Consider the following 26,549-nt stretch of genomic DNA (forward strand, 5'->3'; position numbering starts at 1 on the left):
CCATAATGTCAAAGAAATGGTGCAACAGTTGTAAAACTGCGGTGTAACGCTTGAGTCATGTGTTGTAAATTCCTTTACCAACATCGACATGAAGTACTTGAGAATCCAAATGTTCGCATGTGTATTAAATCAAATGTCTTGGATTGTATATTCCTGTAGTAAAAGCAAAGTTTATCTTTACTAATAACTCTTCAACTTTGTTTTGCAGTCGATAGTTCAAGGTGGAACTCCTTCACAGCCACTTTTACAAGTTATTGTAAGTAACCTAATTTGTGCTCAGCTAATGACTTTATAATTAGATCCACTGATTAGCCATTATGGAAAGTTGTATTGCTATGCATAAAAGTAAGTCCTGTAACAGAGAAAATAACGATTTGTGAACTTTATGCCACTTTAGTTTAGAGATACAGCATGGAAATGGGCCCTTAGGCCCATCGAGTTCACGCCGACCATCACTTTTGTTAGGGGCAATTTATGGAGGTCAATTGACCTATGAACTTGCACATCTTTGGAATGTGGTGGGAAACCGGAGTGCCTTGAGAAAACCCACTCAGTCTCACAGAGAACGTACAAGCTCTACACAGGCAGCATCCGAGGTCAGGACAGAACCCTGGTTTCTGGCGCTGAGACAGCATTTCTACTGCTGCGCCGCTGTAGAAGTCATAGAGGGAGAGTGTCATACAGTGTGGAAGTAGGCCCTTTGGCCCAACTTACCCACACTGACCAATGTCCCATCTACACTAGCCCCACCTACCTGTGTTTGGCCTATATAAGTTTAAACCTGTACCTGTCCAAATATTTCTTAAACATTGCGATAGTACCTGCCTCAATTTCCTCCTAAGATAGCTCACTCCATATACCCATCACCCTTTGTGTGGAAAAAGTTCCTATTAGATTCCTATTAAATTTTTCCCCTCTTCATCTCAAACCGATGTCCTCTGGTTTTCAATTACCCTGCTCTGGGCAAGAGACCCTGTGTGTCTACCCGATCTATTCATCTCACGATTTTGTACACCTCTGAGATCACCTCTCATCATCCTGCGTGCCAAGGATCGGAGTACAAGCCTGCTCAACCTCTCCCTATAGATCAGTGCCTCGAGTCCTGGCAGCATCCTTGTAAATCTTCTCTGCACCCTTTCCTTGACAACATCTTTCCTATAACGTGGTGCCCTAAACTGAACACAATACTCAAAATGCGGCAACAACTTCTATAACTGCAACATTACCTCCCAACTACTATACTCAATACTCTGATGAAGGCCAATGTGTCAAAAGCCTATTTGTCCACCCTTCTATCTGTGGTACCACTTTCAATTAACAACTACTTGTAGCTGCACTCCTAGATCCCTCTGCTTTATAATACTCCCCAGAGCCCTACCATTCACTGTGCAGGTTCTGCCCAGGTTAGTCTTTCCAAAATGCAACACCTCACATTTTTCTGTATTAAATTTTCTCAACCATCCTGGCCCAACTGATCAAGATCCTCTTGCTATTTTTCACAGTCATCTTCACTATCTACAATACCACCCACTTTTGTGTCGTGTGTAAACTTGCTAATCATGCCATGTATTTTCTCAGCCAAATAATTGATATAGATGACAAACAGCAATGGGCCCAGCACTGAATCCTGAGGCACACCATGAGCCACAGGTCTCCAGTCTGAAAAGCAATTTTCCACCATCACCCTCAGCTTTCCAGAAGCCACTTTTCAATCCATTCATCTATCTCTTTGGATCTCATGGAATGTAACCTTCCAGAGCAGCCTACCATGTGGAACCTCGTTGAATGCTTTGCTGAAATCCATATATACAATGTCTACAGCTCTGCCTTCATCAACACTTGTCACGGCATATCAATTGCCAAATCATCTTTTTTTTTTAACTTGATCCATCTTTTGTTGCAAGGGACTTTATTCACTTACAGACAAATAATTTTGATAATATTAAAGTTCTATGTCCTTGAATATACTTGACAACTGATCCTCTTGTGCCTTGGGTTAGTGAATTCCAAAGTTTCACTATTGTGTTGGTGATAACATTTCTTTCATCGCAGTCCGAAATGACCTATCCTTTATTTGGATTTCAACCATGGCAAACATTATCATGATTTACTCCCCCCACCCCCCCCTCCCAAAAAGTAATCAAATTACGTAAGGGTTCTTCATGTTGGTATAAGATTGCCACCCCATGTGTTTCTACTTGAGTGGGTATTGGCCTGTTCTGTTCTGTTTAATCTCTCATTGGATAAATCTGAATTACCAGGAATCAATCATCTGTCGAGTCTTCATGGCACTTCCTTAGGTCGGCAGACCAGAGCACACTATTTTAGGTATGGCCCTATAAAATTTTAACAAACCTCAGTGGTGGAATGCCCAGTTTGCTGTGGGATCCATCATGGGTTCATACCTGTGAAGAGACTTGGCTGCTTTGCCAGAAAACATAAGGGCTTCATACCTGTGAAGAGACTTGGCTGCTTTGCCAGAAAACATAAGGGCTTATTTGATGAGAATGACAGAGCCGTCACAAGTGTCCTCCTCAATTGCTTTTTCTCGGTGATTGAACAGTTGGTCCCCAAATCATTATAGATTCTGTCAGTCTAGAATAACAATGGATGTAATCTTCACCTTGAGCAGAAAAATTACAGCATCAGCCAGTGTATGTGGCTGATTTTGACCTCGTAAGCCTTTTGTTCCTTTCAAATTTGCTGCCCTCAGAAATCTGTCTTATGTCTTCCTAATGGGATACAAACTGATTTTAACCAAGGGGACCATCGTCGACCCGAGCTTCAAAGACTGATGTCAAGCAAGGCTGCATGCATGCTCTATTTTCTCAATCACGCTGCAATGTTGTATCTTGCCTCCAATAACCTTGCCGCTACAGTGAAGCTAAGCTACAGGATTGATCGGAAACTGTTCAGCTTCGACTGCAGAACCAAAAATCACTCGACCACAATTATCAAACTGTTGTATGCCAGACGATACTTGTGTGTGCCTCTGTTTGATCATTGGCATTTAAGCATATTCAAGAATGATTTGTAGATGTTTATTACAAATTCTAAAGATTCTGTGCTGATCTTTCCCACTCCCAATGAGATCCCTGGAAAATGTGGATAATCTTTTATACTTTGGGAACCACCTCTCAAAGAAGGCAGAATGAATAATTTCCATATCACAAATCCAAATCTTGTAATCCATCAAGCTGCAGTGATCCCTGGCCATTGTAGGAGTTTTATGTTCCTTGTAGGGCACCGATGCAGAGTGTAGGAGTGACCTGTTTCTTTCTCATAGTCATAGAGTTATTGTGTGATATGGTGTGGAAACAGCCCCTTCGACCCAACTTGCCCACACCGGCCATCATGTCCTGGCTACACTTGTCCCACCTGCCTGCGCTTGGTCCATATCCCTCCAAACCTGTCCAATTCATAGGGGATATGTCCTATCTCCAGAGGGGAATCTTCCTTCCATAATGATCCAAAATTTCCTCTGAATGATAGGCTACTTGTTTTCTAAGGTCCTCTGCCCTGATCAGTGATGGCCTCCCGATTTATGAATCTCTTAGAAATGTTTTGACAATGTTTACGAACCATTTAGACAGGTACACAGATGGGACAGGTTTAGAAGGATATGGGCCAAATGCAGGCAGGTGGGGCTAGTGTAGAAGGGACATGTTTACCATTGTGGGCTGGTTGGGCCGAATGGCCTGTTTCCACTTTGTAGGACACGATGACTCTTAACTGGTGAAGTCATGTTTGGTGAAGCAGCTGATGGAATAATTTGGATATTTTGAAGCGTGCAAAATTCAAAAGTATTTAAAATATTAAATTGTGTTAACTACTGACATTTAAAAAAAATAAAAATATTTAAATCATGAAAAACTAAATTATATGATTCCAAACCGAAACATAAATTACCTTAAACATGCCTCTATCCTTTACTACTATTACTCTCTATTGAAATGAATGCTATTGCTAAACTTGCACTTGGTCAAATCGGGCACAGACTCTGATGCCATATTTTTCAGCAGAACTGTCAGGACCTTGTAAGAAGTTCATGTTGCAAGAAGAGCAGAGTGCGTTTAACATTAACTGGCTCATCAACTGAGAGACAGTTCGGGATGTCCACATTTGTGCTTTCTTGCATGTATCTTGGTGTTTTATTTAATGGATATATGGTGCTTTATCATGCTGTATCTCTAAAACTAAAAAGTTGGGTAACCAAGCTGTCCCTGGCCCATATCCCTCCACCTTTCCTATCCATGATCCTGTCAAAGTGTCTTTGAAATGATCTAAGTGTACTCGCTTCTACGGTTTGCTCTGGCAGCTCCTTCCATGTATGCATCATCTTCTGTGTGGAAAAAGTAGCATCCTCTCAGGTTTGTTTTAAATCCTTCACCTACTTTAAACCTACAGTATGCCCTCTACGTTTAGACTCCCCTCCCCTATTCTATTCAAAGTGGAGGACGGACGGACGGACTGGCTATTCCCTTATCTAGGCTCCATAATTGTATTAACTTTTTATAAGAGTACCCCTCTGCCCCATTTCCCCTTTTGCTCAAGATCTCCCTTCACCCCCCCCCCCCCCCCCACGCTTGGTTTATTCTCTATTTTGAGTACAATTCATAATCCAGCTACTTCGGTAGCCTTGAAGCATTTGTTCTCTCACTTCCATGCAATCCTATTTACAATTTGGTAAATGCAAACTCCATGATCCAGTTCAGTAAAAAAATATAATTTAAAAAAAAATATTTGTTTTGTGGTAATACAACTGAAAATATATTGTGTGTAACCTAATTAAGTATTACTAAAACTTAGTTTACAATGCAAAAATAAGGAACCATTTGCTGGTTCACTGGTAGTGCAGTTGCCAGTCCTTTGTAAATTAAATTTACATTTTAATACATTTAAAACGTATCCATAGGTGTCTTTGTTGCTCAAAAGAGGCAGCTTAATTTTTAAAACCGCTTCAAAGGCCTGCAAACAAACAGCAAACACAATTAGCAGGAATTCGCTATGGTGATTAATTCCGCCTGAGAGCTTGCCAGATTTATGGGTGGTGCTGTCTTCGAGCAAAACATATTTTAAACTAGCACAGAAGATTGTAGAAATTCAATTTGCACTTTAAAAATTTCAGCCTCGTTATGGTAAATAAGGCTGAATTGCGACATATGTAATTTGTCCTTTTATTTGAGTGTAAGCTCAAAATTGAGGTCCAGCACCTGTTGTGACTACAGAAATGAACTGCTGAAATTTTTAATGATCGCAGTCCATTTGGGTGACTCTACTGGAATAGGCTCCTTTCATCTGCTGGTGCATTTGTTATATATAGTTATTAATGGACAAAATTACCTCTGCGCTGTAAGTAAATTCATCCTGTTGTTTATAGAGTATTCGACGAATTACAAATGGGCCCCCAAGGTATCGCGTACTAATGAGTGATGGAATCCATACACTGTCATGTAAGTATTGAAGAAATAATTTATTTGCATTAGCTAAATAAAAATGATTTAATTGTTCATCCAATTTATGGAATTTTATGCAAGGTATTAGTATGCTAATTATGGATTATGGATATATTCCAATTTTAAACTGGAACTACTACAACCACTTGTCTGGTGCTCTTAACATAATGAGAAGTTATTTTGCAAATGCAGAGCAGGGATAAAGATAACTGATAGATTTGGGTTTTGAGAAGGCTTTAAATAATGGAAGGTATGTGCCAAGGTTATGAAAAATAATTTCCTCCTCCATAAAGTAGCACAGTGAAAGGCAATCTTACAAAGGAAATGGGAGAAAAGGAGAATGCATGCCTGAACCTAAAAGATAGACACAAAACCTAACCGAAGATAGACACAAAATGCTGGAGTAATTCAGTGGGACAGGCAGCATCTCTGGAGAGAAGGAACGGACATTTCGGAAAGATGTGTCCTGACCCGAAACATCACCCATTCCTTCTCTCCAGAGATGCTGCCTGTCCTGCTGAGTTCCAGCATTTTGAGTCTATCTAAAAGAACAGGTTGAGGGATGGGAAGTGTATTATAAGAGGTTACTATATTTGTACAGATAATCACATTTTCCCGGGATTGGTATGATAACTTGTTTTTTGTGTAGGTTAAAATAACTTTGGGTCAGTTGGAATTTTAGGTATTTACTATTGTTTAGTAGTGTTTAAATAATTAATGAGGTATGGCAGGCTTTTCAGACCCATAGAATACCAGAAGCCTTTTCATATTTGGACAACTATTGGTGCAGGAAATGGTATCCGATGTTGTGGCGGTACATTCAAAAGGTGATGTTTTGCTCGTGGTACGTTTCAGGAGATGGTCACCTCACTACCATAGAGTGCCGGTGGAGCACGAATGAGCAACAGTCAGGGCGATTGAAGAGAACAGGAATTGAAACGAATAGGCAGGGAGTTCAGGAGACCCTAAAGTTAACTTGTTCTCTCACTAGTGTTCATTACTGACTGCTGATGGTAGATAGATTTACACCAGGGAGTACAAGTAGAGCCAGGTTCATGGCACAAATGGCTGCCTCAATTATACAGGGAGGGAGCGAGGAAGTGAGGAGAAAAGCCAAGAAAGGTGTTTCTTTGATTGCAGAGGTGATTAAGTGGAATACTCGCTTCCAAGTTTCAGCTAAGGATATCGGTGAGCAGTGGCAGAAAATTCTGGTCAGTGAGGTGGTGATCCAAATGAATGTGTTGTACAACATAGAATTGTTCTTTGGCCCACCATATCCATACTGATCTTTTTACCCTTCACACTAATACTGTTTGTCCTCATTACATTTATTACCTTCTACGCTTGGCCAATTCAAATCGCTGTCTAAATATCTCTTAAACATTGTTATTGCATTTGATTTTACCACCATCTCTGGCAGATCCAGAAGCAAAGATTTATGCATAGTTTGTTTTTTGTGCATTGCATGAGTGTATATATGAGAGGATATGGTAGAACTTTATTCATTCCCGGGGGGAAATTGGTCTGCCAACAGTCATAACACACAACAAGGTTCACGAATACTTGATGTTAAAATTAAATTAAAAGTGGAAAAAAAAAGAAAAAGACAAGCGACTGTTGGCTGGCTGCTGTGTGCACAGCGCCTTAACCGGAACGAATGAACAAACAAACAAACGCAGGCTTATCCCCTGGGCAGAAGATTCTAAAACTCCCACACTGGGTCCCCCTTTGTTCTCCTACCGTCCCTCACGGCAGTCCCCCCACGCCGGGTCCTCCATTGTTCTTCACGGCAGTCCCCCCACGACGGGTCCCCATTGTCTTCGCCTCCGCCCGCCCCCCCCCTCACGTTCATCAAGCGTTGCTGGGGCTCCTGCTGCCACCGCGGTTGAATTCAACTTGACTTAATGATGCATGGAATCTATGGTGATTTGGTAGTTTGGGTTTAGAACTGGCTTACATATAGAAGACTCAGAAGTGGTGGAAGTTGTGCTATTCTGACTGGAGGTCTGTGATCTACAGTCTTCCGGTTAATTAAGTTGTTTGGTAAGTTTGCAGATAAGAACATTGACAGAATTGTGGACAATTAAACCTGTTAAAGGATCCACCTGGAAAAAGATAGACACAAAAAGCTGGAGTAACTCAGTAGGTCAGACAACATCTCTGGAGAAAAGGAATAGGTGACGTTTCAGGTCTCGCAGAGATTCTGTCTGACCCACTGAATTACTCCAGCCTTTTGTGTCTATCTTCGGTTTTAACCAACATCTGCAGTTCCTTCCCCCACCTGGAAAAAGATAATTTATAGATATGGGAGGAGAAATGGCAGATGGAGTCTACTCTGGGGAAGTGTGGGATGTTGTACTGAAATACAAGAGGAAAGTGTACAGCTAGTGGCAGGACCTTTTAAACAACATCAATGTATATAGTACTCTTGGGGTCCAAATCCATAGTTCCCTGAAATCTACACAAATAGATAGCATGATAAAGAAGTCATATTACTTGTCAGATTAACACATCTAATTGTCTTAAACTGCACAATTGTATTATTTTATAGGCTTGCCATCATTGATTGTGATAGACACAAAATGCTGGAGTAACGCAATGGGACAGGCAGCATCCCTGGAGTGAAGGAAAGGGTGACGTTTCTGGGTCAAGACCATTCTACAGACGACTTGAAATGTCACCCATTCCTTCTCTCCAGAGATGCTGTCTGTCCCGCTGTGTTACACCAGCATTTTGTGTCTATCTTCAGTTTAAACCAGCATCTGCAGTTCCTTCCTACACCATTGGTTGGGATGTGGAGTATAAGAATCAGAAGTAATTTTGCAGCTGTGTAAAACTTTGGTTTGGCCAAATTTGGAGTATTGTGTGTGGTTCTGGTCGCCCTGTTACAGGAAAGATATTGAGGCTTTGGAAAGGGTGCAGTGGACCATGATGTTGGCTGGATTATTGGTTGTAAGGAGAGGTTAGACAAACTCAGATTGTCATCTCTGGAGCATCAGAGGCTGAGAAGAAATCCCATAGACCTGTATTTGAATTGCTAGACAATGCAACTGCTGGTGCAGAAAATGGTTTATGGCATTGCCAAAGTTTTCTGCCCAATTCTGTAACTGTACCATGGGAAACCCCTTTACTAATATAATTACAGATTTTAGAAAATTAATTAGCATTATTTGAATTTGAGTTGTCTGAGATATTCCATCTCATTTGAGATATCCCTCTATTGTGAGAATAACTTATACAGTATTACATTTTTAAACTTTGAAGTGGTAAATTCAAGACATTTTTTCTTGTTTTAGCTTTCCTCCTCGCAACTCAACTGAACTACATGGGAGATGAGGGCCTTATTGCAGTAAACTGCGTCTGCCAAATCAACCGGTTCATCTGTAACACAATGAAGGATGGAAGGTAAGGAGCATAAATTAAGTCTAGTATTTATGAGCTATGAAATGCTAAAATGATAGAGGCTTTCGGTTTAAAAGGATCCAGCCAAGTGGGGAGGCGATAATTTGATGCTGAGTAGTAATACATTTCCAAGTGTCCAATTCAAAAGAAAATAAACAGAAAATCTGGCAAAGGCAAGTAGATGCAGTCAGAACAAAGTTTAAAGAAATTTAAATTTATGTAGCCCATTTCAAGTTCTCAATGTATCAGAGCACAGTAGCAGTCATGCATCTCAATCAGGCAGTGTGGTTCTTAAGTTCAACTCCAGGAATAAGCACAGAATCCGCCATCAATGTGATACTCCGGGAGTGGAGCACCTAGGCTGTTCTGTACATGAGGCATTAAACATTGTTCGTGCCACTTGCCACGTGGATTTAAAAGATCCAGTTAGCACAATATGAATAAGAGCAAAATAGTTCTCTCTTGTATTCTGGCAATATTTACCCTTGCTCACTAAAACACATTTCTGGCTGAAAACCAGCTGTGCCTAAAGTGGCTGCAGCATTTCCCCACATCATAACTTTACACTTCGAGTACTTCATTGACTATAAAATGATCTGGGTGGCCTTGAGTGTTAGTTTCTTTTGTCAAAAACTGAAAGGAATGGAAAAATGTTTTAAAGTGAGATTGAAGTGCTCTTGAGTAAGCAAATATAATTGCCACTCATCAGCCTCCATGTGACTGTTATCCAGGTCTTATTGTGGTTGGGAAAATTCAGCTAAGAGCTGCAAATGTTACTTCCCGCTTAAGTGCCACGATATACAGTGCCATCCACAATGTTTGGGACAAAGACCCATCATTTAATTATTTGCCTCTGTGCTCCACAATTTGAGACGTGTAAGAGAAAAAATCACATGTGGTTAAAGTGCATTTTGTCAGATTTTAATGAAAGGTATTTTTATACATTTTGGTTTCACCATGTAGAAATTACAGCAGTGCTTACACAGTCCCCCCATTTCAGGGTGCCATAATGTTTGGGACATAGTAATGTCATGTAAATGAAAGTAGTTATGTTTAGTATTTTGTTGCATATCCTTTGCATGCAATGACTGCTTGAAGTCTGCGATTCATGGACATCACCAGTTGCTGGGTCTCTTCTCTTGTGATGCTCTGCCAGGCCTGTATTGCAGCCATCTTTAGCTTATGCTTGTTTTGGGGGCAAGTACCCTTCAGTTTTCTCTTCAGCATATAAAAGCCTTGCGCAATTGGGTTGAGATCGGGTGATTGACTTGGCCACTCAAGAATTGACCATTTTTCAGCTTAAAAAAACTCCTTTGTTGCATTAGCAGTAAGTTAATCTTTGTCTCATCTGTCCACAAGACCTTTTTTGAGAACTGGGGTTGCTCTTTTAAGTACTTCTTGGCAAACTGGAACATGGCCATCCTATTTTTGTGGCTAACCAGTGGTTTATATCTTGCAGTGTAGCCTCTGTATTTCTGATCATGAAGTCTTCTGCAGACAATGGTCAGTGACAAAACCACACCCGACTCCTGAAGAGTGTTTCTGATCTGTCGGACAGGTGTTTATCGATTTTTCTTTATTATAGAGAGAATTCTTCATTCATCAGCTGTGGATGCCTTCCTTGGCATGCCAGTCCCTTTGCAATTAGTAAGGTCACCAGTGTTCTCTTTCTTCTTAATGATGTTCCAAAACAGTTAATTTTGGTAAGCCTAAGGTTTGGCTGATGTGTAAAAACTGGAGGAAAGACGAGGTGCTGAGAGCTCTCTTGTACCTGCAATACGGAGGCAATTAAACACATCTGAGCAATTTCAAACACCTGTGAATCTATGTGTCCCAAACATTATGGTGTCCTGAAATGGGGGGGGACTATGTATAAACACAGCTGTAATTTCTGCATTCTGAAACCATAATGTAGCAATGTTACAAAATTTTGAGATTTAAAAAATTAAGTCTGTAATTTATCCCATCAGATAAAGCATAAAAATAAGTTTAATTTGACACCTAATTCACTTTCATATCTCAAGTATTTAAAAAGTTATGGCCATTTTCATACTCGGAAATTAGCATCTTGTTCCCTATTGATTTTCTATGGACATAACAAAAAAGCTGTAATCGTGGACAGTCAAAAGCCCATAACCTTCTTAAAAATTAAGAGAACTGAATGAAATTTTCAGTTATCGTAGATTGAACCATTCTGAAACAAATATAAAATAATCTTACTTGGATGACCTGAAATTAAAGCATATAATTAGTTAGTTACCCAAGTGTAGCTAATTTCAAACTTCAATTACTAGATCTAAACATCTATCCATCTCTTAATAAATGATTAACATTTTTAAATAGCCTAAGTGTCCAAATAATATTCATAAATAATTCACAATAAAACATGATTTTTAAAACTCATTTACATTAATTTATAGGCCAAATGGAAGGAATTTAGTGTTTAATTGCTGTAAATTAAAGTCCATTTTAAATCAGCTTTCTAGTGGGTTCCTGTGAACGCGCTGGTTTAGAACGTTCACATTGCGGTAGATTTGTGCCCTCAAATGCCCAGAAAAATACTGCGGGATATAATGGGCCCAAAATGAGCTGGGCCCAAAATGAGCTACTCGCAATATTAAACTTTGTATAAAGGGATCTTAAGAAGCCCTTTTTAATGTAAAAATAAGCAGCATATCTTTTGTTATTTGCTCTATACGACCCTGACAGCTGCCGGTGGTCGCGGGTTTAGAGATTGATTTTTAAACTACTATAACTATTATACGAGGCCTTTAAAACTAATAATAGCTTTTGCGACGGGGTCTTCCAGCGATTTTTCGTTAATAATTAACTAGGCTGAACATCTTCGATTTGAACAGCCTAGAGAAAATCGCGTTTTCAACCTGCCCCCCTCTAAACGGCGCCAAAATCGCGCACACCCGCAGCGACAGATTTTCAGCGACGCTTCAGGTAGGCTTTGCAACATACCTACATAATGTATAAAAAAAAAACCTTTAATAAAATCTGACAATGTGCACTTTAACCACATGTGATTTTCCAGGGCTCTTGCTTAACTTTTTTTCCCTGTTGCCAGCCGGGCAACCTTGGCAGCTTTTTAGGTTGCCAAATGACATTTTAGGTGGTCATTTAAGATGGCTTGCATGAAGTGTGCTCGGACGAAGTGCGCAGTTACCAGTCGGAATTATGCATTCACATATTATTTCTGCTTCAAATAAAGTCACAAACTAACATATTCACCAATCAAGACATGATATATACGACAATGACATGCAGCAAAATTATAATACGGTATCTCAACTCATTTTACACATTGCAATTAATGCAATTTTTATTATTTCTTTACACTTCCAAACAAAAATGTGGTTGGATTATTCAGCGTATGATCAACCTGTGTCAATAAATCCTGGACCTTGATAACATATATGCTTAACCATGCACACTACAAGCATGTTTTCTGTGAAGGACCGAACATTATCATGACATCGCCATAGCATGGGTCGTTATTGCTATTGGTACAGAAACACTCTCGCTTCCCACATAATTTATCCACAACAAAATATACAGGTTGCAAGGAATTTTCTAAAGGCATTTTATGATAATAGCTGACAAAACTGACTATACCCATCTGACATTACACTAACTAACAAGAGATGGCCAAAGGACATAAATGCAGTAAATGTTTGGTAATATATTTAAAGGTGTCAAGACGCCACATTACCAGACATTCAGATTAGATGTATGTGGCAATGAAGATACACAGTTTGTAAGCACCATTTTTAAAAAAATTGCTTTTTCCAACATTCCCACTTCAGAATTAACGTTAAAATTTGAACTGAAATATCCCGACCAAATTTGTGATGTATATGACTGACTGTAGAAGTAAAACCTGGATAAATCCAACGTATAGTTGTGAATGTTGCCTATTAAATAACTACAGTACTGATACTCCATATTAACAGCATTGATTTGCCATTAAAATGAATTCTGTAATAACGTGTCAGTGACAATCGAACACTGCGGTTTTAATGTTTCACGTGTTCAAAATTTAATTAATCCATCTTTATGGATTAAAACAAATAATAACATTGGGAATTAAAACATATTTGATTGCATTCCGTTATCAAACATAGTCAATGTTAGCTCTGAAGACATTTCCAGCACAATAGGGTCGTGGGGGAGAGGGGGGGGAGTGTATGAATCGGTGTGGATTGGATGGATTGAGGCAGGGGAATTAGTGAGTGTTGGTTGGAGTAGGTAAAATTATGAGGGGAGAGCGCGGGGGATGTCAGTGGGGTTGAATGGGGGGGATCTGTGCAGGATGGATGGGGTGAGCAGTGCAGGATGGATGGGAAGGGGGTCGGTACAGGATGAATTGGGGGACCAGTGTAGGATTGATGGGGAGTGGCAGGAGAATCAATGCGAGGTGGCTAGGGAGATCAGTGCAGGATAAATAGATTGGGGGGGGGAGTGGGGAGCACAGGGGATGTCAGTGAGGACTGAATAGAGACAGGAATGGGGATCAGTGCGGGATGAAGAGGAGGGCTCTCAGGATAAGGGGAGTGGAGGGGGGCGTAAGAGAGAGAGAGAGAGAGAGAGAGAGAAAGGGGCAGAGGAGGTGGGAAGGAAGGCCAGCGCTCCTCATACAACACATGTCAGGCACAGAAATCGCAACCAAAATATGGAGGGGACCGCGGACAGAATATCTTGGCGGCCGCATGCGCACAGCTCAATCCAGCGCTAAATGCAGCTCAGCTGCCTGCCTCGCCTACAGCCCCGTCTCAATCCAGACCTGGCTGCTGGTTAACCTGGCGGGACAGGCAGAGCTAAGCTGGATTTTGCGCTGGCTGTGGGCCTGGGGACGCCGCGCCCGTCTGACTCCCGACGCCTCTGGCCATCCCCGGGCGTGTGGAGGCTCTCGGGTGGGGACGGGGATGGTCCAGCGATTGCAGCGCCGGAGATCGGGATCGATCCTGGCTGCGGTGCAGGTCTGCCGAGAGTGTTTTGGTTCGTCTCCCTTCTCCAATCACCCCCCTCCCTACCCCTACTCTACTTCCGCCTCTGACCGACACCTCCCTTCTCCAAGGGTCTGTTTTGAAAGAGCCGTTGGCGGAGTGGCAGCAGCTGCCGCTAACACGCCGGGCGGGGCGGGGTGCGGGATGAGGAGATGGAGCCGTCGCCGCTGCTGCCCGTCTTTAGCTCCGACCCTCCGTCACGCCACACTTAGCATCTTTCCCACAACCGTCGCCGACACAAAACGTCACGTTCCTTTTCTCCAGAGATGCTGCCGGACCCGCGGAGTTACTCCAGTTTTTGTGTGTCTATCTTCGGTATAAACCAAGTTGCCAAGCCGGGCAAAATGACTCGTCGTTTAGGTTGCCCGGCGGCAGTTTGAGTGGTCATTGGCACCCGGGCAACCGTGAATTTCGAGCCCTGTTTTCTCTATTACTAATCTCAAATCGTGGAGTACAGAGGCAAATAAATAAATGATGGGTCTTTGTCCCAAACATTATGGAGGACACTGTATATATCTGCATGTAGTTATTATCATCTCCACTGCACATTAAACAATATGACAATCGCTTAATACATCATTAAAAAACTTTCTGGGGGAGGTGGGAGTTACTGTCAAACCCTTATAATTAACATGATTTGCCATAGAGAAAAAAAATGGATTCAAGAGGCCGACAAGTTTCAACAGCATTGTTTCCATCACAGGAGCTGTGGTTGTCTAAGAGCTTGAATCACCACCATTTTCTCAAGGATAACTTAGGATGGGGTTTAAATGGTGGCTTTGTCCTTAATACCTTTGACTGATAAATGAGAATTTGAACAAAATGATCTATCCTATATGTGCGTGTGATCCAGGTAATTGAACAAACTGGATAAATCGTTTCAAATCAGAAACCAATACATTAAAGTAGTATTCCTTCTGCAGATTGTTTTATCAGTTTAGATAAGTTAAGGAAATGTATTTTCATTATTAAATCTCCCCTTCTTGGATTATGTGGTCTTAGCTTGACCAGTTATATTTAAATAATGGAGAAAATGGGGGATCGGCTCCAATTATCACCCATCCATAAATATATGCAATATCAAAATACATTTTCTGAGACCAGCCACCAACTATTGGATGCAGAGGACAGTGACAAAGTGCTAGAGTAAAGCGAGTCTGGCAGCATCTCTGGAGAAAAAGGATGGGTGATGTTTCAGGCCGGAACCCTTATTGAAAGCAGAGGAGTGATTTAATCTCCGAATAATCGTATCAATCCTGAAATTCCCAGGTGTTGCTGAGTAGAGTCCAAAATTGTTCAATCCCAGCTCTATGAAAGACAGGGCAGATTGCAGCAGACGAATTGAGTTGTTAAGTACGGAGAAAATGATTAACCGCACTAGACTAGACATTGATTTTTTTGTTGTTAATTTACCTTATTTTGCCTGGTAATTTAGGAATCTTTATTTGGGCTTTTTCTAATTTTTTGTAATGGAGAATGCTCCACTGCGGGGTTATGTGCCAATCATTAATACGATGTCTGCTCCATACCATGCCGTATTTGACAATGTGAACAACTTGCCTGGGTTTTGATTCTCGATCCATATTTGCTGTCCACTGGATAACTTTTTCTTTTGCAGCGTTGTAATTATCCAAAATACAAATAAATTTGCGCCATAGAATCAGAGGATTTTGCAGTGTTGAGCTGGCCGATAGTCCCCCCATTTCAGAGCACCATAATGTTGGGACACATGTCTTCACAGGTGTTTGTGAACACCTCAGGTGTGTTTAACTGTTAAAACTGTTAGACATTAGCCAAACCGTAGGCTTACCAAAATCAACTATTTGGAACATCTTTAAGAAGAAAGAGAGCACCGGTGAGCTTACTAATCGCCAAGGGACTGGCAGGCCAAGGAAGAACTCCACAGCTGATGACAGAAGAATTCTCTCTATAATAAAGAAAATTCCACAAACACCTGTCCGACAGATCAGAAACACTCTTCAGGAGTCAGATGTGGACTTGTCAATGACCACTGCCAGTAGAAGACTTCATGAACAGAAATACAGAGGCTACACTGCAAGATACTGGTTAGCTGCAAAAATAGGATGGCCATGTTCCAGTTTGCCAAGAAGTACAGGTGCACAACCTTTTATCCGAAGATCCAAATAACGAAAACCTCCGAATAGCGGCCATTTTTTCGGTCCTTGAAGAAAGGTCCTTGAAAACGTTCACCGAGGGCGGCCCGCAGAGGTGACAGCGGAACCTCCGGTCGGTCCTCGAAGAAAGGGGAACTAAATCCCCATTCATAAAAGAGAAGGTGAGGGTATATTGCGCGGGAGGGTTAATAATTGACAATATGCTGCTGCCTGCCCGCTGAGTTAAAAAGTTCCCACGGTAGACTCACGATACACAGTGTTTCGTGAGTCTTGCGTGGGAACTTTTTAACTCAGCGGGGCAGGCAGCAGCAGATTGTCGCTCGCTTCAGTTTCACCCCACCTACACCCCTCTGCTTCCCGGCCATGTGTGTGTCCCCTTCCCTCCCCACTGCACCGGTGCGGGGGCTTTGCACTGTCTTCAAGTCGGCGATTGCAGCAGGACCGTGCCAGTCACCGGAGACGTCAGGACCAACGGGACACCGACCCCCAGGCCCACTGCAAGCACGGAGATCCCAGAGACCCACAGCCAACAGCAGCCCAGCCCAGCCCCGCTCCAACTACAGAGGAACCTGGGTTGCGGATGACGGGGCGCAGCTCGGGGCGTCGTAGGGTCCCATCGGGGAGCGGGTTCCTGTTGGTCTTGACGTCTCCGGCCACCTGCCATCCTCCGGGAACTGTACCGCCCTTGCAGGAGAGTGGGGTTGTTTGTTGTTGCAGAGGGAGGGGGCAAGGGCGGTACAGTTTCCAGTCTCAGCTCCAGTCCAGGGGGGTGGCCGGAGACGTCAGGACCAACGGGACACCGACCCCCAGGCCCACTGCAAGCACGGAGATCCCAGAGACCCACAGCCAGCAGCAGCTCCAGCCCAGCCCCGCTCCAACTCCAGAGGAACACGTAGGGGCAGAAGCTGATGGTGTGCAAGGTACGTCTTGTTCTTGGGGTGGCGGATGAGGGGGCGCAGCTCGGGCTGTGGGCAAACTGCCACTTGTCGCCGTAGCGGCCCATCGGGGAGCGGTATCCTCTGGAGGGGGAGGGGGGTATTGTGCTGTTTGATCGCCCCCTGCTATCCCAGGGACAGGGAGACACAGCGGCTTTTTAGACTGGTGGGCAATCACTTCCAAAGTTCTGCCCACACAGTCAGTACACCTCTCCTACACTGCATTTCATACAAACATTTATTCTGCAAGAAAAAACTACATTGAAGACTCAAACTCGCGACCGAGTTTACTGCCGGGATCAAGGCGCAAACTCGCGACCTTGCGGATATGAGCCGAGCACTCTACCACTGAGCCAGCCATTAAAATCTACGCTAAAAAAATTCCATTCCGAAGACCGACAAATTCCGAATTACGAAAAGTGTCTGGTCCCAAGGCTTTCGGATAAAAGGTTGTGCACCTGTACTTAAAAGAGCAACCACAGTTCTGGAAAAAGGTCTTGTGGACAGATGAGACGAAGATTAACTTATATCAGAGTGCTGACAAGAGCAAAGTATGGAGGAGAGAAGGAACTGCCCAAGATCTGCTCGTTCAAACAAACGCTGGACTGGAGGGCAGCATCTCCGGCCTGGATCGATCGCCTCAGCGCAGAGGGAGAACAAGGAGGGAAGAGACGGAGACTAAGACTTTGCCTCCATCACAGTGAGGATGTGCTTGGTGAACTCACTGTGGTGGATGCTTAATTTGGGTTTATTGTATGTTTTGTTTTTATTGGTTCTGTGTATGACTGCAGGCAACATAATTTCGTTCAGACCGAAAGGTCTGAATGACAATAAAGGAATCTAATCTAATCTAATCGAAATGCCTCAAAACTCATTGGCCGACAGTTCATTCTACAACAAGACAATGATCCCAAACATACTGCTAAAGCAACAAAGAGTTTTGCAAAGCTAAAAAAATGGTCAATTATTGAGTGGCCAAGTCAATCACCTGATCTGAACCCAATTGAGCATGCTTTTGTATGCTGAAGAGAAAACTGAAGGGGACTAGCCCCCAAAACAAACATAAGCTAAAGATGGCTGCAATACAGGCCTGGCAGAGCATCACCAGAGTAGACACCCAGCAACTGGTGATGTCCATGAATCACAGACATCAAGCAGTCATTGCATGCAAAGGATATGCAACAAAATACTAAACATGACTAGTTTTATTTACATGACATTGCTGTGTCCCAAACATTATGCTGCCCTGAAATGGGGGGGCCTATGTATAAACACTGCTGTAATTTGTACATGGTGAAACCGAAATGTATAAAAATGGCCTTTACTAAAATTTGACAATGTGCACTTTAACCACGTGATTTTTTCTAATACAAATCTCAAATTGAGTACAGAGGCAAATAAATAAATGATGGGTCTTTGTCCCAAACATTATGGAGGACACTGTAGGTCGAATTATATATTTTTACCATTTTCCCCCCTGAATGTTTTCCCTTTTTGAATGAGCGATACAGCATGGAAATGGGCCCACTGACACCACGTCGACCATCGATCACCCGTTCACATGAGTCCTATGTTATCTCACTTTTTCGGCCACTCCCTTGCACACTTGGAGCAATTTACAGAGGCTAATTAGTCTGTAAACCCAAGCATCTTTGAAATGTGGGAGGAAACCAGAGCACCCAGAGGAAAACCGCGCGGTCACAAAGAGAATGCGCAAAGTCCATATAGACAGCACCTGAGGTCTGGATTGAATCTGGGTCTCTGGCACTGAGGCAGCAGCTCTACCAGCTGTCCCACTGTGCCGCAGAAATATTTTTTTTCCCCGTGAAGTTTTTCCTCTCATTCCTGCCCTAATTTGCCCCCTTGGATAGCTGTGGTTGTAAACTTTGTCAAGTAAAAACTCCTTTGCTTGTATTTACAATAGGAAGTGTTGTGTAATTACACACTTGTATTCTCAAATAAAAATTATCATGATCTTCAAGCACAATATAAACAAGTTAACACTGCATGGCTTGCCATGCGTGGTTAATTCGTTCATAAAGTGAAATGGTCTAAAGGGCCGATTTCCGAGCTTATGGGCAATAGTCATCTAGCAAGAGTTAAATGGCATAGCTGTGCAAAAATTGGAAGGAGGAACTTGGGGAAAGTATTATCATTGCACTTAATGTTGGCAGTCCTACAGGCATGTAATGTTGCTAATGGTATGGCACTCATTTGATTTCTGAAATGACCTCCCTCTAGTACGTTCCTATTCCATTAGGTTGCTATAATTATTTTCTGTAAGGAATTTAATGTCTTAATATCAGGTTTAATTTTTGAAACTCCATCTTCTGCTGAAGTAGTTGTAATTTGGAGGAGGCTCATCTCAACGAATTTTGAACTTTTGCAGTTGATGTGATTCAGGGCTTGCTGGGATTTAGCAAAATGAAATCAAGTGTGATGGTCCATATAATTAAAATATTAGCAATGTAACCGTTTGACAACAAGTTTTTAAAATGTGCTTGATTTGCTTCCGTTCTAGACGTGCAGTGGTGATTGTTGACTTGAAAGTTGTTAAAACAGCCGATCAAGTGAATGGAAAGATCGGTAATCCAACGCCTATCAATGAAGGCAAGTGACATCTAACAGAATTTGTCCCTACAGTTAGGTTAATTTGTCTGGTGTGAATGTTTGTGAACACTTTTCCTTTTTTTCTCTTCCTCCAGCGTACCTACCCTGGCATACGTCTTTGCATGCATTTGTTTTTTTTAATGCATGCAGCCAGCCCAGATGCTTGTGTCAGCAGGTCATTGTAAAATGAACTGAAATACATTTATTTCTCTATTAGGAAGGAACTGCAGATGCTGGTTTAAACCGAAGATAGACACAAAATGCTGGAGTAACTCAACGGGCCAGACAGCATCTCTGGAGAGAAGGAAAGGGTGACGTTTTGGGTCGAGATCTTTCTTCAGGGGTCACAACTCGAAGCGGTCACCCACTCCATCTATTCAGAGATGCTGCCTATCCCGCTGAATTACTCCAGTATTTTTTGTCTATCTTACATTTATTTCTTGTGCCTGAATATGTGGTTTGTGCAGCGTTTGCTGAATTGTGATCAGGAGTGGAGCTCTGCCCCGATTTCTCTTCTATGCTAAGGATGTTGGTCCATTTGTAACATTCTGCTGTAGTATCAGCATTGATTGGGTTTATTATGTAACGTGTACCAAAATATAGTAGACCTCCGTTTTAATGGACCCCTTTATAAAGGATTTTGGTTATTTTTGCGGAAGGACCTGCCAACCCGACCCCCGGCTCGCACTACGTCCCCGGCCGCTTACACCTGTTACTCCCGACTCCCAACATGTACTGACAAGCCATCCTTCGTTCACCGTACTGTCTGGTTGACGCTGCTGTTTTTGCAGCTCGTGTTGTACCCCCTGGGACAGCGCTTTCTTCGGGCTGCCGCCACCGACAGGACGTGCTCAGTCATATCCGCATCTACCTGTAAGCCCATTGTTTTGTCCACTTCCCACTCCACTGCTGCCACCACCACCACCTCCCGTCATTCTGTCCACTCGGCCCCCCCCCCCCTCCCCTCCACTCGTAGCCAAATTCTGCTCCTTCCATCACTCTGTCCACTCTGCCTCTTATCTCCTCCCCCCCCCTCCCTCCCTCCACTGCCGTCGCCAACATACTCCAGCTTGGAAGCAGCAGCAGCAGGTGAGAGGGGAGGGAGCCCCACGGTGACAGCGGCCTGAAGAAAGTGCAGCTGCCAGGGGCTACATCATGAGCCACAACAACAGGCCTCTCACCCGACCCTGCTGTAGCTCGTCAAGAACTGCTCACTGCTGCAGCTCAGTACTGTAAGGGCAAATGACACAAAGTGTGGAGTAACTCATAGACTGAATCAGTGTAAACAAGGATCCCGATGTCACGTATCCATGTTCTCCAACGATGCTGCCTGACCCGCTGAGTTATTCCAGCACTTTGTGTTCTTTTGTGTAACCATCATCTGCAGTTCTTTTTTTCAACTACATACAATGTTAATACCGTACTCGGTTGTAGCGGACAATCGGTAATAACGGACACCCATCCCGCCACCACTGTGGTCTGTTATAACAAGGGTTTACTGACAGTGAAAAGCTTTATTCGTGTGCTATCCAGTCAAATTATACTATACAGAGTACAATCAAGCCATATGCATGTGCAAAGATAAAAATACTAGCGGCAGAATATAGTGTTATATAACGTTGCAGTTACAGAGAAGGAGCAGATTTTTACAAAGTACAAGGTCTGTAATGAGGTAGGTTGGGAATTTTGGACTACAGCCTAACTTATGGCAAGACCATTCAGTGGTCTGATAAGTGGGGAAGAAGCTCATTCCTGAATTTGGTGATACGTGCTCTCAAGCTTTTGTACCATCAGCCAAGGGGAGAAGAGGAAATGGCCAGGGTGACTCAGACTGTGGATTAGACCTGAAACTTGAAATCTTTTGTATTTCTATGCACTTAAAGCAGTCGGCATTTAAAGTAAGTTATCTGATTGAATGATATTATAAGCCTGCATGCTCCACTTTGTGCTAATTTCCAATTAAAGTGACATCTCTACAATTTGGACTTGTTTGAACCCAAACTGATTGGTGTCTAAGCTTGTGAAAATGTTCTTTGCAATTGATTCCTAATTGGTTTCATTCAAAAACATTTCTTTACATACAGGTCAAACACAGCCGTCGGCTGCTGTTGCCAACCAATCAACAACCAAATCAGTGCAGAATGACTCTACATTGGGTACTGCTTCAGGTAAGACATTGAGGGTACATATTAGGTGCAATAGTCTATCTTTTTAAGAGTGCTCCTTTTTGATTTTTGTGTTATAAATGCTGGAGCTCCTTTCAAAACGTACCAATGAACATTTTGCAGCTAAATAATACAAACTTCATTATTTTCCTCAAAATATTAGAAAATTAAGGAATAGGAGCAAGTGAAAATCTCTTGAGAGAACTGCATGATTGGATACACGGCTGCGTCCAACAGTGTCATGGAATGCATTGGTTTTAATTAATAATCACGATGCTTTGTTATTGATTTTAATTGTCCACTTGAGGGAGAAAACAATCTATTCTGCAGAATTGAATAAATATAATTTTTCTGTTTTATAGTATTAATATACAAAATATCATGCTTGTAGTTCACAGTATTCCTGCCAAAGTTGAGAACCAGCTGCCTAGTAGACCTGGGAGTTTCAGAAGTCAACCAAATAGCATTGCAGGAACACAGGCAAAAGTGGTTCCTATCGCCAGCCTGAACCCCTACCAATCTAAGTGAGTACACTCAACTTGTTCAAGGTGCATCCTTGAATGATCACGGTTTATACCTTGTATCTTCTTGTGGGCAGGTTTGGTAAACCACTTGGTTTGAGGTTCATTTGGCCTTGTGCTTGATTGTGTAAATGTGTCTCTGAGGAAATGGATGAATATTGATGTCTGCCTCTCTCAAATGCAAATAAATTAATGCAGGTGCACAATTGAATCCACTTTGTTACTTCTCTGCATTAGACGTCTAATCTGTTTATATCATTCTCCACTCTGTTCCGCTCTGAAACATTTCAGCTTTTAATTAACAGTTGTGGATGACGTATTATCAAATATATGTCGCGATAGTTGCAAAATCCATATCCATAAGTAAAAACATAAGACACAAAGAGAGGTGGTTTGGCTCATCAAGCTCAATCTTTCACAGAAGCGGATATAATTTGCTCTTTCATGGTTTGTGTGAAGCTTATTCTCACAAGGGATATGAAGAACGGGTATAAGAAAAAAAATTAGAAAAATCAATATGTTTGGCTAATCGCTAACTCCCCAAGAATATTACTGCAGAATTGTAGGAAATAAATATGGCATTACATTATTCAAGTTGCATTTCATAGCTGACATTTCCATGATTGCAGCAATACAGGAATACATGAGTATTTGATCACCTTTGTCTACACTTGGCCCTGAAACCTTAACTGTCTTAAGCAAATATTTATCCATTTAATCAAATTTATCATGAGCTGCTTTTTGCTGGAGGGCGATTTCATGTAATCTGTTATCTTTCAGTATCCTCCAATAATGTTAAATCCATCCTTACATTCTATAATACTGCTCTTGATATTTGGCTGCACCTGAATTATGCAGATGGGTCACGCTGCTTTCTGCTGACCTGAGAAGGCAGACTTCACCCCAAGGAGCAATGATGTGAATTTACAAGCAACCACTGATCCCATGCGTTAAAGAACCAATGAAAGCAATCTCCTACTAAGAGTGCAGTCCCACTTTCACGACCTAATTCACGACCTCTGCTGAGTTTGCCCATGACTCCTACTCGCAGCATGGTCGTCACGAGATCGTAGGTAGGTCGTAGCAGGCCGTGATGCTATTCGCAGGTACTCGTGGCATCAAGTAGGTCGGGGTGTTTTTTCGAGCATGATGAAAAATGTCCACGAGTAAAAAAGGTTGTGAATTAGGTTGTGAAAGTGGGACAGGAAAACTAGGTGCTGCGACTAATCTTAAACAAAAACACACAAGGTCCTCCACAGTTAAACTTTATACGCATTATTTGAAATCATTCCATCTAGTTTATTATTGTCATTGCCAGGAAGCGAGCGGGCAAGATCATCTCTGACCCCTCTCACCCTGGCCACAAACTCTTTGAATCACTTCCCTCTGGAAGACGACTCTGGACTGTCAAAGCTGCCACAGCCAGACATAAAAATAGTTTTTATCCACGAGTAGTTGCTCTACTCAACAGCAAAAATCTGTAGCCTCCCTTTGATCTGGTATTTTGTTGGTTCACATGCTTGATCAATGGTGTTTTATCATCAATGTTTTATTATTATTAATGTTTAGTGTTTTCTGAGTCATTCGTAACTGTCACTAAGTCATGTTGTTACTTGTGGTCGGAGCACCAAGGCAAATTCCTTGTATGCGAATACTTGGCCAATAAACTTACTTACTTACTTATGTGTACCAAGATAGAGAGGAAAAACTTTATTTTGAATGCTACCCAGGCAAATTATACCCTACATGAATACATTAGCTAGGGCAAAAGTGAAAATATAGTGCAGAATTTAGTATTACATCGATAGTGGAAGTGCAGAGATTTAAAAAAGGTCCAAGGGCCATATTGAGGTAGATTGGAAAGTGAGGAATTCATCGCAAAGGTGGTTATGGGATAAAGCTAGATTGCAGTGTTCCACTATAATTTGTACTCTAAAGGGCAAAGACCAAGTCCAGCATCTTGGTAGTGGACAGTTTTGCTCAATACTCGCCTTTTTGTACCTAAAGGTGATCAAGACAAATGTCCTTTGTTATATAATGTGTCATCTGAAACATGATGCAACACAACTGTCATTTGTAAAAAGGAGTAGACAGCACCAAGGGAAAGCTGCTAATTTAAATTTAACGTCTGTGTCACCAGATAATGTAATTATAACTACATCGCTTTGCCTGTATCATGCCTTCCCCACCAACAATACTCAACAATTCCCCAATGATGAAATGTGTTTGTCATTCTCCATTTCCCAATTCATGAATTCTTATCAGTTTTGTGTGCTGCCTCGAGTACAATGGTGTCGTTTTTGAAGATGACTTATCTTGCAATGGAACTATTCCTGTGGATTTGCTAATTATATCGTGATGCACTCCCGTTTTGAGCCTTGCATTCAATCTTTTGGGATGCAAATTCCAGGTTTCCATAGTACTTTGATCAAAGTGTTTCTTCTTATTGCTAAATTCCTGAGCTCTCAATTTAAGTTTGGTTCCCTTTAGAGTCATGGCGCTATAAATGAAGACCCGTTATCTTCTGAATCATATCATTAAGCCAGTTTTCAATTCGCCGAACTGATTTGCAACTAATTCTAACTTGAGTCTTGCATGGAGAGATTATTAAATGTCCTTTGCAAATCTGCCTCAATGGTTATCTGTTGATTTTGTTGCCATCAAAAGAATTTGAGTAATTTTCAGCACTGATGTATTGATTTTGATTCTAATATTAATCCAGAGTAGGTAAATTACTGCAGCACTGCAACGCTAGGCTTTTGTAATTTTGTTACCTTAATTGTCTCCATGGCTCCAGATATTTGACCATAGACATTAAAAGGTGACCACATATTTTCTATCAGCTGTCAAGCTGTCCCCCACCTCATCCCCCCTCGCCCTTTCCAGCTTTCTCTCCCATCTTGCCCTCCTTTAGTCTGAAGAAGGGTCCCGTCTCAAAACATTGCCAATCCATTCTCACCACATGTGCTGCCTGGCCTGCTAATTATGCATTTACACCTTCTGAGGCATGACTTTATTGTCATGTTTACAGTTCATTATTTCTGCCAGTTTACCCAACTAAATGATCTATAAAACCGTATTCCATCTTATTTAAATCTTGTCCTTCCCTACTTGAAACTTTTTTTGCATTTATATCTTTTGGCAACAAAACGTAACTTTCCTCCTGTCATCTGGGTAGCCAAAAAAAAAGGAAGCTGTTCTTGTCTATCTTTCACAGACTAGCTCAATGCTCAATGGTTATATATTACTTTATTATGTGTCTAACTTTCAAACCTAATATGGGAAATGTAAGATCTAATTTGCACGCAGAAACACAATGTTATTTTTTTAAGAGATTAATAATACCTGGAGCACTAGGGAGATTCCTACAATGCCCAAAACAATATTCTAGGAATTAGTACATCCTTTGTGACAATAAGTGTAAGATATTACGGCTTCAGCATGTAGATAGAAACAAGCACAGGTTTTCAGTACACGCTGTGTGGGTCGTCATTATTTTGCAAAAGCACACTGCGCATGCTCACACATATTCACGAGACTGATAAGATATAGAATATATCACGTGACACAAATCATATCATTCCAGTACTCAGTTCTTAAAGTTACAGTTACCATTATATACACTACACTGCTCACCCCTTAGAAAGCAAAATAACTTGTAAATTAGACAAACAAGAATAATTTTATAAATTTAATCTGACGACTGGTTTACGTACTCTTTCCGATCTGAGTGGTTTAGGGGTAGTATCAGGTTGTGGTTCCAAATGAGAGTCAAGATCAGGATCATTTACCTTTGCCTCTACTTTCTTTTGAGATTCTGCTCTTACATCTGAACTTGGAATAACACCAAAGTCTGACAGATCTGCTTCTTTGTCTATGCTTTGCTCTTGTTCCGGTTCATCCCATGATGGGATCATATGGTTTATGTGCACTCTTCTAACACGTCCTCCAATTTCTACCAATTACCTCCTGGGACTACACACTTCAACTACTGTTCCCACCTCCAATTCGGTTGCTTTGTAAGGGGGGCTAGGAACACGTACCTGATCATGTGTATTGAACCTACGTTCTTTTTTACATTTCTGATCAAATTGTTTGCGTTCAACCTTAGGAAATAGGTTAGGTAGAACTAAACTCAGTCTAGTTCTGGGCCTTCTTTTCATGAAAAGTACAGCTGGTGTATACCCTGTGGTAGATTGTGGTGAGGTACAATATTTCAGTAAGAAACTAGCTGCTGTGACATACTGAATTTTGAATTCCCTTCAAGAACTTGTTTATTGAGAGCTTTGATTATCTTGACTGACCTTTCGGCT

At 41.8% G+C, this 26,549-nt stretch overlaps 1 protein-coding gene across 1 annotated transcript in view; it reads left to right on the forward strand.

The window, feature by feature from the left end:
- The window catches only part of rpa1 (replication protein A1), a 97,751-nt gene that overhangs the window by 11,271 nt on the left and 59,931 nt on the right, over positions 1 to 26,549 (forward strand). The window contains exons 2-7 of the mRNA XM_033045742.1: positions 209 to 256; positions 5,381 to 5,453; positions 8,753 to 8,861; positions 19,462 to 19,550; positions 21,635 to 21,718; positions 22,107 to 22,239. Of these exons, the coding sequence (XP_032901633.1) occupies positions 209 to 256; positions 5,381 to 5,453; positions 8,753 to 8,861; positions 19,462 to 19,550; positions 21,635 to 21,718; positions 22,107 to 22,239 (536 nt within the window). The remainder of the gene's footprint in view (positions 1 to 208; positions 257 to 5,380; positions 5,454 to 8,752; positions 8,862 to 19,461; positions 19,551 to 21,634; positions 21,719 to 22,106; positions 22,240 to 26,549) is intronic.

This window comes from Amblyraja radiata, chromosome 28, assembly GCF_010909765.2.
Source record: "Amblyraja radiata isolate CabotCenter1 chromosome 28, sAmbRad1.1.pri, whole genome shotgun sequence".
Lineage (NCBI taxonomy): Eukaryota > Metazoa > Chordata > Chondrichthyes > Rajiformes > Rajidae > Amblyraja > Amblyraja radiata.